Genomic DNA, 13,597 nt, shown 5'->3' with positions numbered 1-13,597 from the left:
TACCGACCCCTCCTGCTCAGGGGGAGCCTGCCTCCCCCAAGCAGCATTGCTGGGGCTGCTGAGCAGCGGGGAAGGGACTGCTCCTCCCAGTGCCCAGCAATGCCCGTGCTGGGATGCCCAGACGCAGGGTGATGGGCTGACACCCGTGGGGCTGGCGAGGCCAGCTGCGCCTGCCTGTCTTCCTTTGTCCGGGTGCGGAGGTGCCGGAAGAGAGGGGTGGGAGCGGGTATCCGGTGCCGGCACCCTTCCCCCTCGGCACCTGGCACCATCCATCTCCCACTCCGGCCGGCAGCCGGACATCCGCTCAGCCAGGCCAGGCGGGGAGGCAGCCAGGGCCTGGCACGGCACGAGGGCACCACGGGCACCGCATGGGGGACCTGCCGGGGCGGCTGGCCCTGCTCGGGGCGCTGGTGCTGTCGGGTGAGTTGGGTCCCTGGGGTCTTGGGCACAGGGTTGCCCCTGTTGCTGGGGGGTTCTGGGCCCCCTCGATGGGGTTGGCAGGGGGTGATGGTGGCAGGGTCCAAGCTGGGCACAAGTGTCCCCAGGGCTGCATTTTGGGTATTGCCTGGCAGAGTCCCATCAGTGAGCATCCCCTGCACTTCTGTCCTGGCTGTGTCACCCGGAGCCATGTCCCTGCCTGGCTGTGTGTGTGTGCCTGTCTGTGCACAGTGTCACTGCATCTGCACCCAAGTGTCTTGTGTCTGTGTGTCCCTGTGTGTGTGCTGGGTCTGCATCTGTGTGTCCCTCTGTCCATGCCCACATCATTGTCCCATGGCCACATGTGCCCATGCATCCTTATACTACCTTGTCCTTGCCGAGCATTCCTGCGGGGTGGCACTGGGCCCAGTAACCCCCTCAGCCCCCTCTGGTTTGCCTGACCCCACACCCCCAGGCGGGCTCTGCATGAACCAGGAGGAGCGGCTCATCCACCACCTCTTCGAGGAGAAGGGCTACAACAAAGACATGCGCCCTGTCGTCTCCACCGACCAGGTCGTGGACGTCTACCTGGCCCTCACCCTCTCCAACCTCATCTCACTGGTGAGCCCCAGCGGGCAGTGCCCACTGTGGGGTGCCCCCCATCCATGCCTCAACCCCAGGGCTGGCTGGGGTGGGGAGAGCCCTGAGGCCGCTGCCCTGAACCCTGGCTGGTGAGGGTTGGGGGTCCTGGGCTGCTGGGTATGGCCCTGGCATCACACTGCCCCACACTGTTGTTGCAGAAAGAGGTGGACGAGACGCTCACCACCAACGTGTGGCTTGAGCACGTGAGTAGAGACAGGCGTCACGGCATCAGCTGTGCCCTGAGCATGGGCAATGGGATGGCCCAGCGTGGTGAGGAGCTGACCTGGGGATCCCCCCTCCAGGGCTGGACTGATTACCGCCTGCAGTGGAACAAGTCTGAGTTTGGGGACATTGAGGTGCTCCGCTTGCCACCAGACATGCTGTGGCTGCCTGAGATAGTCCTGGAGAACAAGTGAGCTGTGCCTCAGTTTCCCCTTCCGAACCCCCTGAGCTGTGCCCGGTTCATGCCCAGGCATCCCCGTGCCCCTTGCCGGCCCTGCCATCACCTCAGCTCTCTCCCGGCACAGCAACGATGGGCTCTTCGAGGTCGCCTACTACTGCAACGTCCTCATCTACAACACGGGTGACGTCTACTGGCTGCCACCCGCCATCTTCCGCAGCGCCTGTCCCATCAACGTTGACTTCTTCCCCTTCGACTGGCAGAACTGCACCCTCAAATTCAGGTGGCAGGGGGCTGGCTGGGGCAGGGCAGGGCAGGGGCGGGCAGCAGGGTGGGCATCCCGGTCCCTTGAGGCACCTGCTGCTGCCAGCACCTTCCCTTGCTGTCAGAGCACAGTAAGGTGAGGGTTTGAAGGTGACTTGGTGGCCCCAGTCCATCATGCTGGAGGTCAGGGTGGGTGGGTGGTGGGTGCCAAGCAGTGGGTGCAGCCCCTCACCGCCTGTCCCCCACCATCCGCGGGCCAGCTCACTGGCATACAGTGCCCTGGAGATCAGCATGCACCTGAAGAAGGACAGTGACCCGAAGACGGGCAAGTATTACCCAGTGGAATGGATCATCATAGATCCCGAAGGATTCACAGGTAATTCTGGTGCTCTCTGCTGTGTCCTGTGGCAGCAGGACACCCTGTACGGGGCTCGGGGGCACCCTGGCATTGGGGCATCCTGCCATGGAGACACCTGAGTACCCAGTGCTTTGGCACCCTGGCACCCATCCCACCAGGCTTGGAGCTACCCAGGCCCAGGATGGGGAGACTGGTGCTGGTGGGGCTGGTGAGGATGGGCATGGCGGGGGTCGCCCATGCCATCTGCTGCCCTATGCGCCCTGGCAGAGAATGGGGAATGGGAAATCATCCACCGCCCGGCCCGCAAGAACATCCACCCTGACAACCCCCCCGAGACCAGTGAGCACCAGGACATCACCTTCTACCTCATCATCAAGCGCAAGCCGCTCTTCTACGTCATCAACATCGTCACACCCTGCATCCTCATTGCCTTCATGGCCATCCTTGTCTTCTACCTGCCCGCTGACAGTAAGTGAGCCTCATGGCACCCACACTGGGCACAAGGGTCACCCCATGGGGCACCTTCATGTCCCACGCCTGCACGAGGTCCTGAGACGTGGGGACACCCCAAGGCCCAGCACAGGGACATTCTGGTACTGGGACACCCCCACCTAGGACACCATCATCCCAGCCAGGCACCCTGGCAGGGGCGCACTTGGGCACAAGATACCTCATGTGGGACCCTGGGGTACCCCCATAATAGAAAACCCTATTTGGGGCACTGTATGGTGGGACACTGGAAGGGCAATCCCGGCACTGGGGACACTGGGAAGGGGACCTGGGGCAGGGTTTGCCCTGAGCTCACCTGCTCTCCAGGTGGTGAGAAGATGACCCTGGTGATCTCAGTGCTCCTGGCCCAGTCCGTCTTCCTCCTGCTCATCTCTCAGCGCCTGCCCGCCACCTCCCACGCCATCCCCCTCATCGGCAAGTGAGTCCTGGGCACCACTGGGTGCAGAGGGGACATCATAGGATCCCCGTGGTGCCAGAGGGCAGCTCTGCCTGTGTCCAGCCCCTGTGGCAATGCCTGCTCCAGGTCCATGCTCCCCACAGGTATCTGCTTTTTATCATGCTTCTGGTGACGGCCGTGGTGGTGATCTGCGTTGTGGTCCTCAACTTCCATTTCCGCACCCCCAGCACCCACATCATGTCTGACTGGGTCAAAGAGGTGAGTGGGGTGGTGGGCTGGGTAAACTGGTGGGTACAGGGGTGGCACCATGCCCCACGGAGGGCATGGGACAGCACATCCCTGGCATTGCATCAGGGTGTCCCATCTCTGCCACTCCAAGGGGTTGTACACCCAGGCTGGGGGCAGAAAGTGGGGACAAGGTGGCATTGCACTGGGGAGGTGGCCAAGGGACCTGACACCCCTTCCTGTGGCCCAGATCTTCCTGGAGACCCTGCCCCGCCTGCTGGGCATGTCCCAGCCGGCTGAGAGCCCAGTGGCCACCCCGTGCATCCGGCGCTGCAGCTCGGCCGGCTACATCGCCAAGGCGGAGGAGTACTTCAGCGTCAAGTCCCGCAGCGAGCTCATGTTCGAGAAGCAGTCGGAGCGGCATGGGCTGGTCAGCCGCATCACTCCTGCCCGTGAGCCTTGGACCCTCCGCAGGATACAGAGAAGGGCAGCGGAGTGGGTGTCTCCAGGGGTGGCAGCCCTTGGGAGCCTGTCTCACTGCTTTCCTCACCCCCAGGTTTGGCACCGGCAGGAGCAGATGGAGGCGAGGAGCAGCTGTACGAGCACATAAAACCTGTTGTTGATGGCGCCAACTTCATCGTCAAGCACATGCGGGAGAAAAACAGCTACAATGAGGTGGGGACCATGGGCTCAGGGGGGACAGAGGAGGCTCCCTGTGTCCACTGTGACCCCCACTGCCCGGCTCCCGGCTCCTCCCCCAGGAGAAGGACAATTGGAACCGTGTGGCCCGGACCCTGGACCGCCTCTGTCTCTTCCTCATCACCCCCACGCTGGTGGTGGGCACCCTCTGGATCTTCCTCATGGGCATCTACAACCACCCACCACCGCTGCCCTTTGCTGGAGACCCCTACGACTACCGGGAGGAGAACAAGCGCTTCATCTAGGGGGGTGGAGGGGTCCCATGTGTCAGCCCCCCACTCACCTGCCTTGGCTTGGGAAAATAAAGCTGGGTGCTTCTCACCACAGGGTGCTGAGCTGGTGGCTGCTCTCAGTGTCCGCCCCTGAGCACAGTGGCCAACCTGAGCACTGTGTATGTGCCAGGGTGATGCCCACCCAGGGAATGGGTGCTGTTGGGTGTCCTGAGCACAGTGGTCCTCAGCTGTGGCTGGAAGGGGTGTTTCCCAGAGCAGATGTGGTGGTACCTGCCCTGCTACCCCTGTTGGGCTGGGAAGTTGGGACAGGATGGGCTGGGGAAGGGGATGGACCCCCCACAGCACGGCACCATCCCCCACAGACTCACTGCAGTGGGTAGAGATGCCATCAGCACCCACAGAACCTCCTGTCCCCATGACCCCCCAGCCAGACCCACAAGTGTCCCCTCCCAGCACATCCCATCCCACAGTGCCCAGCTGGGGGCCAAGAGTGGTGTCTCCTTCCCTGGCTCTGCAGTGGGACACAGGGGCTCCAGTTTCAGGGGGCACAGCTGACGTCCCCCCACCAGCACTGGCCTGGGACAGCTGTCACCTCCTCTCCGCTGAGCCAGGAATCTCATCCCCTAACTCCCCTACACAGGGTCTGGCAGGATTTGGACTCCCACGGCGAGGATCGCTCCCCAGACTGACGTGGTGGGACTTGCCTGCCCCTTCCCCACCCTACACCCCAGGGGCAGCCACCGCCATGGCGGGGACAGGGCACTGCTGGGGGCACTTGCAGGGGGGCACCCCTTTTCCATAGCCCATGGGTGCCGAGGTTCTGCTGCAGGGAGATGCATCCCTCTGTGGGGGACGTGGGGAAACTGAGTCACAGAGCTCATTTTGCCCCTAGACCCAATTCCAAACCCCCGCAGCACAAAATGCCAGAGGAGCTTCCCAGCAAACTGGCATCACCCTGCCAGCGGGGGGGTGTGGGTGGTCACCCGTCCCTCCCCGGCCCCTGTGGCTGTTGGGAACAGCTGACGGTGACAGGGGACAGCTGTCCTGTCCCACCAGGCGCCAGGCCCAGAACACGCCGCGCAGGCAGCGGAGCGGAGCAGAGCTGGCCCCTACGCCCCACGGCACCGGCATGCGCTGCCATGGCCTCCTCCTCACCCTCTGCGCCCTGGCAGGTAAGGGGTGCCCGTCCCGGGGGGAGGGCTGGAGGGCACCCACTCACCTCTTGCCTTTGCCCTTGGGGGTTTGTCACCCATGGGTGTACAGCACTGTGCACTGTCCCACTGGGGTGTCCCCATGCTGGCAGCCCACTGTCCCCACGTCCTGCCCTGGAGAGGTCCCTGGGGTGACGGGGTGGGGGATGTGGGGGACACACCCCCCACCCCGCTTGCACACTGGGACACTGATACACACCTTCAGGCACGCACAGCTGCATGTGCACACCCACAAAAACACACACGTGGGCATTCCCTTCCCATGGACACCCTGTGCCCTCCACCCCCCTGCCACTGGCAGGTCCCAGGGGTATTGGTGGTCTCACCACCCCCACCCCGGGGTGCCCCCATGGCATGTGCCCTCCCCAGGTGTGGGCTGCAGGAACCAGGAGGAGAAACTACTCCAAGACCTCATGACCAACTACAACCGGCACCTGCGCCCGGCCCTGCATGGGGACCAGATCATTGATGTCACCCTCAAGCTCACCCTCACCAACCTCATCTCCCTGGTGAGAGAACCCCCATGTCCCCATAGCGAGACATGATTTGCCCCCACATGTGGGGCAGCGGGCAGAGGTGGGCAGGGCGCTAAAGCCGTCTCTCCTCTTTTTTCCTTGCTAGAATGAGCGGGAGGAGACTCTCACCACCAACGTCTGGATCGAGATGGTGAGACCCCCCACCTCCAGCCAGGATCCCCCTGGGCCACATCTGCATCTCAGGGTGGCATCCTGTGGAGGGCTGGCACCGGAACCTGCACCCCCTTTTGTGGGTGCCCCCAACTGAGCCCATTTTGGGGGCAGCACAGGACAGGCAGCTCACAAGCTGCCCTGCCTTGGGGAGCACCGTGACTCTCCTTCTTTGCTCCCCTTCCCCCAGCAATGGTCTGATTATCGCCTGCGGTGGGACCCTGAGAAATACGACAACATCCAGCAGCTGCGAGTGCCCTCCACCATGGTCTGGCTGCCTGACATTGTCCTGGAGAACAAGTAGGTGGTGGGGCAACGGGGACATATCCTCACACAGAGGATGACAGATGCCCCCCAGGCATGGTTTGGGGCTGAGCCTACCCTTTCCCCCCCAGCATTGACGGGACATTCGAAATCACCCTCTACGCCAACGTGCTGGTGTCCCCCGATGGCAGCATCTACTGGCTGCCCCCCGCCATCTACCGCAGCGCCTGCGCCATCCACGTCACCTATTTCCCCTTCGACTGGCAGAACTGCACCATGGTCTTCCAGTGAGCACTGGCTGGGCCTGCACGGGCACCATGGCGGGTCCTCCTGGGACACAAGGGATTGGTGTGGGATGTCCACTTTTGCCCTGGGGTAATGAGCTCCTGGGCATACAAGTGCCACCTACCTGTCCCCTGACACCCCCTCGGTGGCAGGAGGCACCTTGGCCAAGCCAAGCACCTCAAAGCAGAGCTGGAGGTGACCGGCGTGACCCCATGCCACACTGGGGCCCTTTGCTCATCCAACCTGCTGCATGCCAGCCTGTGCCACCCCCTCGTCCCTCCCCAGGTCCCAGACGTACAGCGCCAACGAGATCAACCTGCTGCTGACGGTGGAGGAAGGCCAGACCGTGGAGTGGATCTTCATCGACCCTGAAGCTTTCACAGGTAACACCACGGCCACCCCCATGGCACAAGAGCATCCAGCCACAGGGGGCACCCAACAGGCCTGGTGCTACACCGGCGCCTGCCAAAAGCAGGGCTATGGGGGCTTTTAGCAGCTCCTGCCATTACATGGGCACTTAAGTTATTAGTGGAAGAGGGAGTGTGGGAGAGATTTGTTTTTCTAACCCCCCCCCGTTTTGGGGCTCTCACCGCCTGGCAGCCGCTCCCGGAGAGCACCGCTCCTGGGAGCTTGATTGATGCTGGGAACGTAGCTGTCACGGCCAAACGATGACGTTTTCCATCACATTTTAATTGCATATTGAAGGAACAAAATGCTTTTCGGGCAGCGAGATTTATTTTTTCATTACCGGCCCGAGCTATGATCTTGACTGGGAAAAAATCTATCGCTCCCGCAGACAGCGGGGGAAAACAGCGTGCCGTCACCCAGCATCACGCTCGGCTTCCCCCCGCAGTGCCCTGGGGGCAGGGAGATGGGGGGACCCCAGCCCCACATGTAATGCCCTGGGAGCCCCCAAGGTGCTCCAGGTGCCCCATATGTGCCCGGCTGCCCCCTCCAACAGCTTTTGGAGGTGTTTTGCCTGTGCACTCTGGCATGCTCTGTGGTGCTCATCTCCCTCCCCAGAAGCACCTTTCCCCGCACCATGGCCAGCCTGGGTGCCCTGTGGGGCCCACGCCAATCACCAGCCGTCCCCTTCCCCCTCCCCGGGCCGGGGGACTGGCAGCCCCAGTGCCTCCAGTGGGGCAGTGTGACTCACGTGGCACCACCCCATGGCAGAGAACGGTGAATGGGCCATCAAGCACCGCCCTGCTCGGAAGATCATCAATTCTGAGCACTTCACCCCAGACGACACCCAGTACCAGCAGGTCATCTTCTACCTCATCATCCAGCGCAAGCCGCTCTTCTACATCATCAACATCATCGTGCCCTGCGTCCTCATCTCCGCCATGGCTGTGCTGGTCTACTTTCTGCCCGCCAAAGGTACACACTGGTGTCATGCCCACGGGGGGGCATGGGGAGGTGCAAGGGGAGCAGCGACAGGCAGAGGGCTCATTGTGCCCTCTGTGCTTGGGGACCATCAGTGCCACCTTACATCCACTTCTGTGATAGTTGGGGGGGGGGGGGGGGGGGAATTTCCAGGTACCCCATGGTTAAAGCTTCATGGCAGGACTTGGACAGTTCAGCTTTGGGGTGGGGGCCAAAGGAGGGCAATGCCCACACCACTGCTCTGTGGCAACCTCTGCCTTCCCCCCTCCTTGACAGCGGGTGGGCAGAAATGCACCGTCTCCATCAACGTCCTCCTGGCCCAGACCGTCTTCCTCTTCCTCATTGCCCAGAAGGTGCCCGAGACCTCCCAGGCTGTGCCTCTCATCGGGAAGTGAGTGATGCACGGGGATGGGGGTGCCAGCCCTGCTGTCACCCTGTCAGGGGGGTCTCTGGGTGCTGCGCAGCAGCCAGTGCCCAGGGACAGGACCCTGGCACAGAAATAACCCCCCAGCCCAGGTGGGGCTGGCACAGGGCTACCACGTGCCCATGTCCCACTGACAGTCCCCAGTTTCCAGCCCAGGAGGGCACTGAGAAGGACCTTACATGCCCAGAGCTTGTGATCCAGCAGCCCCACGTGACAACCCATGCTCCCTTCCCAGGTACCTGACCTTCCTCATGGTGGTGACGGTGGTGATCGTGGTGAATGCTGTCATTGTCCTCAACATCTCACTGAGAACGCCCAACACTCACTCCATGTCCCAGAGAGTGCGCCAGGTACCCATCACTGCCCCCCTACCCTTTATACATGGGGAATGGGGTGGGTATTTGGGGACTGAGGCCATGTCCCTCGCAGAGCAGGGTGGTGGGCACAAAGAGAGACCCCCCAGATGTTCCCAAGGGACCACACTGTGCCACCAAACCCCTCCAAACACTGGGGAGCAGCAGGTGCCAACACACCCAGAATCCTGGTGGCACAGGGGTACCCCATGGGGATGCTCCAGGCAATGCAAGGGGACTTGATCGCAGCCATTGGGTGCCCTGGGTGGTGTGGGGGGGTCAGGTCCCCGCAGGTGACACTGTGTCCAGGTGTGCCTGCACCTCCTGCCCCGCTACCTGGGCATGCACATGCCAGAGGAGACTCCAGGGCCACCGCAAGCCACCCGCAGACGCAGCTCCCTGGGGCTCATGGTGAAAGCCGATGAGTACATGCTCTGGAAAGCCCGAACTGAGCTGCTCTTCGAGAAGCAGAAGGAGAGGGATGGGCTGATGAAAACCGTGCTGGAGAAGATCGGTGAGTGCCCCCAGGGGGTTGGCACCTCCCTGCAAGGCTGGGCGATGTGCCAGGCAGTCAGGCGCTCACTGGTACCTGCTGTGCTGGCTCCACTGCCTGTAGGACGTCGCCTGGAGAGCGGCAGTGCCCAGGACTTCTGCCAGAGCCTGGAGGAGGCAGGCCCCGATATCCGCGCCTGCGTGGACGCCTGCAACCACATTGCCAACGCCACGCGGGAGCAGAACAACTTCAGCAGCGTGAGTCAGGGCTGGGTGGGGAGAGGGACCCACGTAGGGGGGCAGCAGGGACAGCCCTCACAACCCTCCTTGTGCCACCGGCAGGAGAGCGAAGAGTGGATCCTGGTGGGACGGGTGATAGACCGTGTCTGCTTCTTCATCATGGCCTCCCTCTTTGTGTGCGGCACCGTTGGCATCTTCCTCATGGCTCACTTCAACCAGGCCCCCGACCTGCCCTTCCCCGGGGACCCTAAGCAGTACCTGCCACAGTGATGCCTGCAGGTGCCCTCCAGCCCTCCTGCTGCTGGGACCGCCAGAGCCAGGGGCTGGGCACCCCCAAACCAGCCTGCCTGGCCGAGATCCCTGCGGACACAGCAGCTCCTGTGCCAAGCACAGTGCTGGAGGAGAACTGGGGGTGGTGGGGCTCTGCCACCCCTCAGCAGCGGTGGTGATGGGGAAGGGGGGAACACAGGGGGCCATGCTGTGCTGAAAGCAGAAGTAAAGCTTGTGGCAGTCTTGTGAGCCTCTGTGGCATTATTGCTGTGTACCCACTGATGGGGGGCACACAGCCCTGTCCCAGCACCCCACAAGAGTGCTGAGAGACAAGGGGGGACTGAAGCAGTCAGGCATCTGATGGGCCGTGCACCAGCGCTGGCAGCAAGAGCCATGTTACCCCACTGCAAATTCACAGCTTCAAACCCAGGGCAAACAGGGCCCCTGGCATCCCTTGCCATGGCAATGGTGGTAATGGGGCAGGAATAATGGATACAGCCCCCCCATCCTGGGGCAGCAATGGAGCCGTGGATGGGACTAGGGGCAGGCAATTCCTCCCTCTGTTTATGCTGCAGCCATGGCTCTTGGGGGCAGCTCAAGTGCTGTCCCTGCTCCCTAGCAAGTAGCTTGGGGTGGGAAGACCCTGGGCCACCAGGGACCCAAACCCTCTCAGGGATAGGTGACCCTTGACACCCACTGTCCTACAAGCATTATTACATGACTCCCTTCCTCCCCCACCAGCTCTCCTCACCCCACCGGATCATTTCTGTCAAGCATGGCCCCTTCCCCCCATCCTAGCAACGCTGCATTCCCCTGTGCCTGTCACTGACCTCTGGGGCCCCCATGGCTTTGTCCCTGCCAGCGGGGGACATGCGGGAGGTCAGCCCGGGAGCAGTGGCGTGCAGCGTCTGCTTCTCTGTGGTCCAGCTCACGCCACCTGCGCCCAGGTCCAGGACATGCTGTGTCTCCATCAGTCTCACTGTCCCAGCACCGGCTGCCTCTGCTGCTGCTGGGAGAAAACCAGCTGGTTAGTGCCCGCAACTGGCTCCTGGCGCTGCCTGACAGAGGTGAGGGAACTGGTCGTGGCCCGGAGCCACCCTCAGCTGTGCCAGCCTGCCCATGCTCTCTACAAGGTGGCTTTTCCTGCCCCATCCCTGGGAGGTGCATGATGTCCACAGCACTGAGACCAAGTGGATCTGGCACTCCAGGCAGGCACCCTGAAGCAGGCAGGGTTGCAGGTGCCCAGAGGAGCCCACCAAGCACACAGCGCCCTGCCTGGGTCCTGTGTCCTGTCCCCTTGCCTGGGTCACCTTCCATGGGGGCAGCCCCGTGGCCATGATCCGGGTGAGGTCCAGGGGCACTGTGCTCCTGGCCACAGCCTTCTTGCTGGTGAGTTACAGCTCTGCACAGCACTCCTGCTCCCCCACAGCCACCCCCCTGGCCATGTCCTCTCCTCAGCGCCACAGTGGCTGAAGGGACAGGCTGCCCCGGCCAAGTGTCCCCACCCCTGCGAGAGCCAGGAGCTGCCACAAGCTGCCCAAACCATAGCACCAGGCATGGCCCCAGCCCCTGGGCTCTCCCTCCCCAAGAAGGTGCAGAATTAATGAGCTCCCATCTGCCTTTGCCTGGCCATTTCCCTTTGACTCCTGGGTCCCTGCTGCCCTGCTGCCAGACTCCAGGGCAGGGGGGTTCTGAACAGGGCCAAGTACTGTTACCCACTTCTGCCCGCTCCACAGAGCTGCTGTGTCTTCCAGGTGAGCTCAGTGCCCAGCATGTCCATCCAGCACAGCTGGAAAGGGATGAGCTCTTCCAGCCTGCCAGGAGCATGCAACTGAGACCACATCCCCAGGCAGTGGTTTCACCTGCCCTCTGGAGTTCCCTGGGGTTTATCACCACACTAGAAGCAAGGACAAAACCAAAAGCAGTAGCCAGGATGCCACAAGTCTTGCAGGATCTGGCAGAGGAACACCTTGCAGGTCACCCTACCCAGAGCTAGCAGGGTGCTGGGGGGAGTGCGGTGAGAGAGGGAGAGCACCCCCAGCCCAGCATCAGCCCCACACCCCATCAAGCAGCACTAAGACAGGACATCATCACCCTCCAAGCATCCCCCAACTGCTCCCCTCCAAAACTGGGGACCAGCAGATTTCCTCCTCAGCTCCAGCTCAGAGACACCCAGCACACCCCCACACCACCCCCTGAGCCCCCCAGCCCAGCCATCAGCCCCCACTTGACCAGCAGTAGCCAGAGACACCCAGGGCCCATGAGCCCACCACAGCCCAGCATCCCCTTGGGAAAGGGGTTCAAAGCCCTGCCGGTTTCCCCAGAGACCACTGTGCAGGGATCTGAAGAAGTTTAAAGGTGGACAAAGCCTTCAAGATAGGGAGAGCAGGGAAGGTCATGACTCCACAGATTTGGGGCTCCCACAGCTCCAGGCTTGCTTCCTGAATGAAGAGGATCTGAAACCTTTTTCTAGAGCATGACAGAGGCTTCTTCCCCTCCCAAACAACCCACGGCTATTTTTTCACCACTCTTATTAGCAGGACACAGTAGATCACAACCCAAAAGCCCTGCTCAGAAACCAGTCTGGCTTCATCCCTCTCCAAGCGTTAGGAGGCACCAAACCTGGTGTTTGGCACTGGTCGAGCACTGCTTTTCTTCTGACCTCAGGAAAAGTTGTAGCCTTAAAGAGGACACCCCACACCCCAGCCAGCTCACTCCCTTCAAGGCTGAGCAAGAGGAACAAATGCTGAGTTCCTCCAAGTCTCAACCACGGTGGCAGCGGGAGGAGAGGAACAGCCTCCCAGGGAAGGGCTCTTCCACAGCTCACTCACAAAGCATATTTAAGGGCAAACACAGCAGGACTGCAGCATTTTCAGATTTAATAGCAAGCCTGCACTCATCAGCACCAGCTTAGACGCGGGGCATCAGAGGCAAGAAGTGGGCGAGTACATGAAATAGCAGAGGTGGACGTGATGCGCAGCTGGGCACAACAACAGGACTAAAGCCCTAAGTGATGTCATCTGCAAGAAGCTAAATGCACTGTGAATAAAAGGAGCCTGCAGCTAGTATTTCAGCCTTGCCTTGCAAGGCTATTTTTGCTTAGATTGCCAAAATGTAATTACAACTAAATCCCCCCTAACAAATACCGGAGAGCAGCAGGGGAGACATGTATTTAAAAGGAATTTTAAGTAGCAGCCACAGTAGTACCTGATCGCAGCAGGGAAAACCAACTGTGTCTGGAAAAGAGCATTTGGTTGAGAGCTGTGACAAACAAGTGGCAAGAGCAGGAATAGGACCATGGGGTCTCAAGAAACAGAGAGGGATGCCACCACAGCCTGGGGAACTGTCCTGCTCCCTGCCCAGCCAGGTGCCAGCAGGCACAAACTGCCTGATCACAGGGAGCAGTTAGTCACCGCTGTCAGCGCGCTGAATGTTTCTAGAGACAGCCTAGGACTGACACCTTCAACGCAGAAAACAAACCCTTCAGAAGACTGAATATTTTAAACTGTTTTCTCTGCCGGTCCTGGCTGCTTTCAGTCTAGACTTCAATAATAACAGGAGGAATTTGCAATTGGAGTCATGAGGCTGAAGGTCCCGCCGGTCCCCAAGGCTGGTAATTGTCCCAGACATGGGCCGCTAGCTCTGCGGTCACCACCAAATTGGCCCAAGCAGCCCCTTCTCCTGGGGGACTGCGCAGAGCACGGCGGGCAGGAGACGTGCCCCATCTCTGGCTGCAGCCTCCCCTCCTGGGCCCGATGTAAAGGCTCTATTAAAAACGAAAGGCAATTGTGCGATTCCCCAAGGAAAAGGGGAAAAGGCTGGAGCTGTTAATGAGTACAAT

The 13,597-nt window shown here is 61.3% G+C and overlaps 2 protein-coding genes across 2 annotated transcripts; both read left to right on the top strand.

Annotated features, from left to right (window-relative positions):
* Positions 1-368: 368 nt before the first annotated feature.
* On the top strand, positions 369-4,157 carry CHRND (cholinergic receptor nicotinic delta subunit). Its single transcript, XM_074878198.1, has 12 exons — positions 369-420; positions 893-1,038; positions 1,218-1,262; positions 1,362-1,471; positions 1,587-1,742; positions 1,984-2,099; positions 2,349-2,549; positions 2,898-3,009; positions 3,132-3,246; positions 3,464-3,665; positions 3,770-3,888; positions 3,975-4,157. The coding sequence occupies exons 1-12, from the start codon at positions 369-371 to the stop codon at positions 4,155-4,157; spliced, it is 1,557 nt and encodes a 518-aa protein (XP_074734299.1).
* A 908-nt stretch (positions 4,158-5,065) lies between these two features.
* On the top strand, positions 5,066-10,002 carry CHRNG (cholinergic receptor nicotinic gamma subunit). The gene is given in 13 exon segments (XM_074878197.1): positions 5,066-5,116; positions 5,119-5,317; positions 5,726-5,865; positions 5,978-6,022; positions 6,233-6,342; positions 6,438-6,593; positions 6,877-6,974; positions 7,768-7,971; positions 8,254-8,368; positions 8,637-8,751; positions 9,064-9,268; positions 9,371-9,504; positions 9,589-10,002. Coding segments are annotated over 13 exon segments (1,740 nt in total). The 3' UTR covers positions 9,757-10,002.
* The last annotated feature ends 3,595 nt before the right edge of the window (positions 10,003-13,597 follow it).

This window comes from Strix uralensis, chromosome 9, assembly GCF_047716275.1.
Source record: "Strix uralensis isolate ZFMK-TIS-50842 chromosome 9, bStrUra1, whole genome shotgun sequence".
NCBI classification, from domain to species: Eukaryota; Metazoa; Chordata; class Aves; order Strigiformes; family Strigidae; genus Strix; species Strix uralensis.
Note: the sequence above shows the minus strand (reverse complement) of the source record. Positions and strands in the feature narration are given on the sequence as shown.

Bases quoted from the DNA above. Each gene is read 5' to 3' on its own strand.
- CHRND (XM_074878198.1), top strand. From the start codon at position 369: ATGGGGGACCTGCCGGGGCGGCTGGCCCTGCTCGGGGCGCTGGTGCTG. The intron at 421-892 runs GTGAGTTGGGTC...CCACACCCCCAG, and splicing joins CGGGGCGCTGGTGCTGTCGG to GCGGGCTCTGCATGAACCAG. The intron at 3,666-3,769 runs GTGAGCCTTGGA...CCTCACCCCCAG, and splicing joins CAGCCGCATCACTCCTGCCC to GTTTGGCACCGGCAGGAGCA.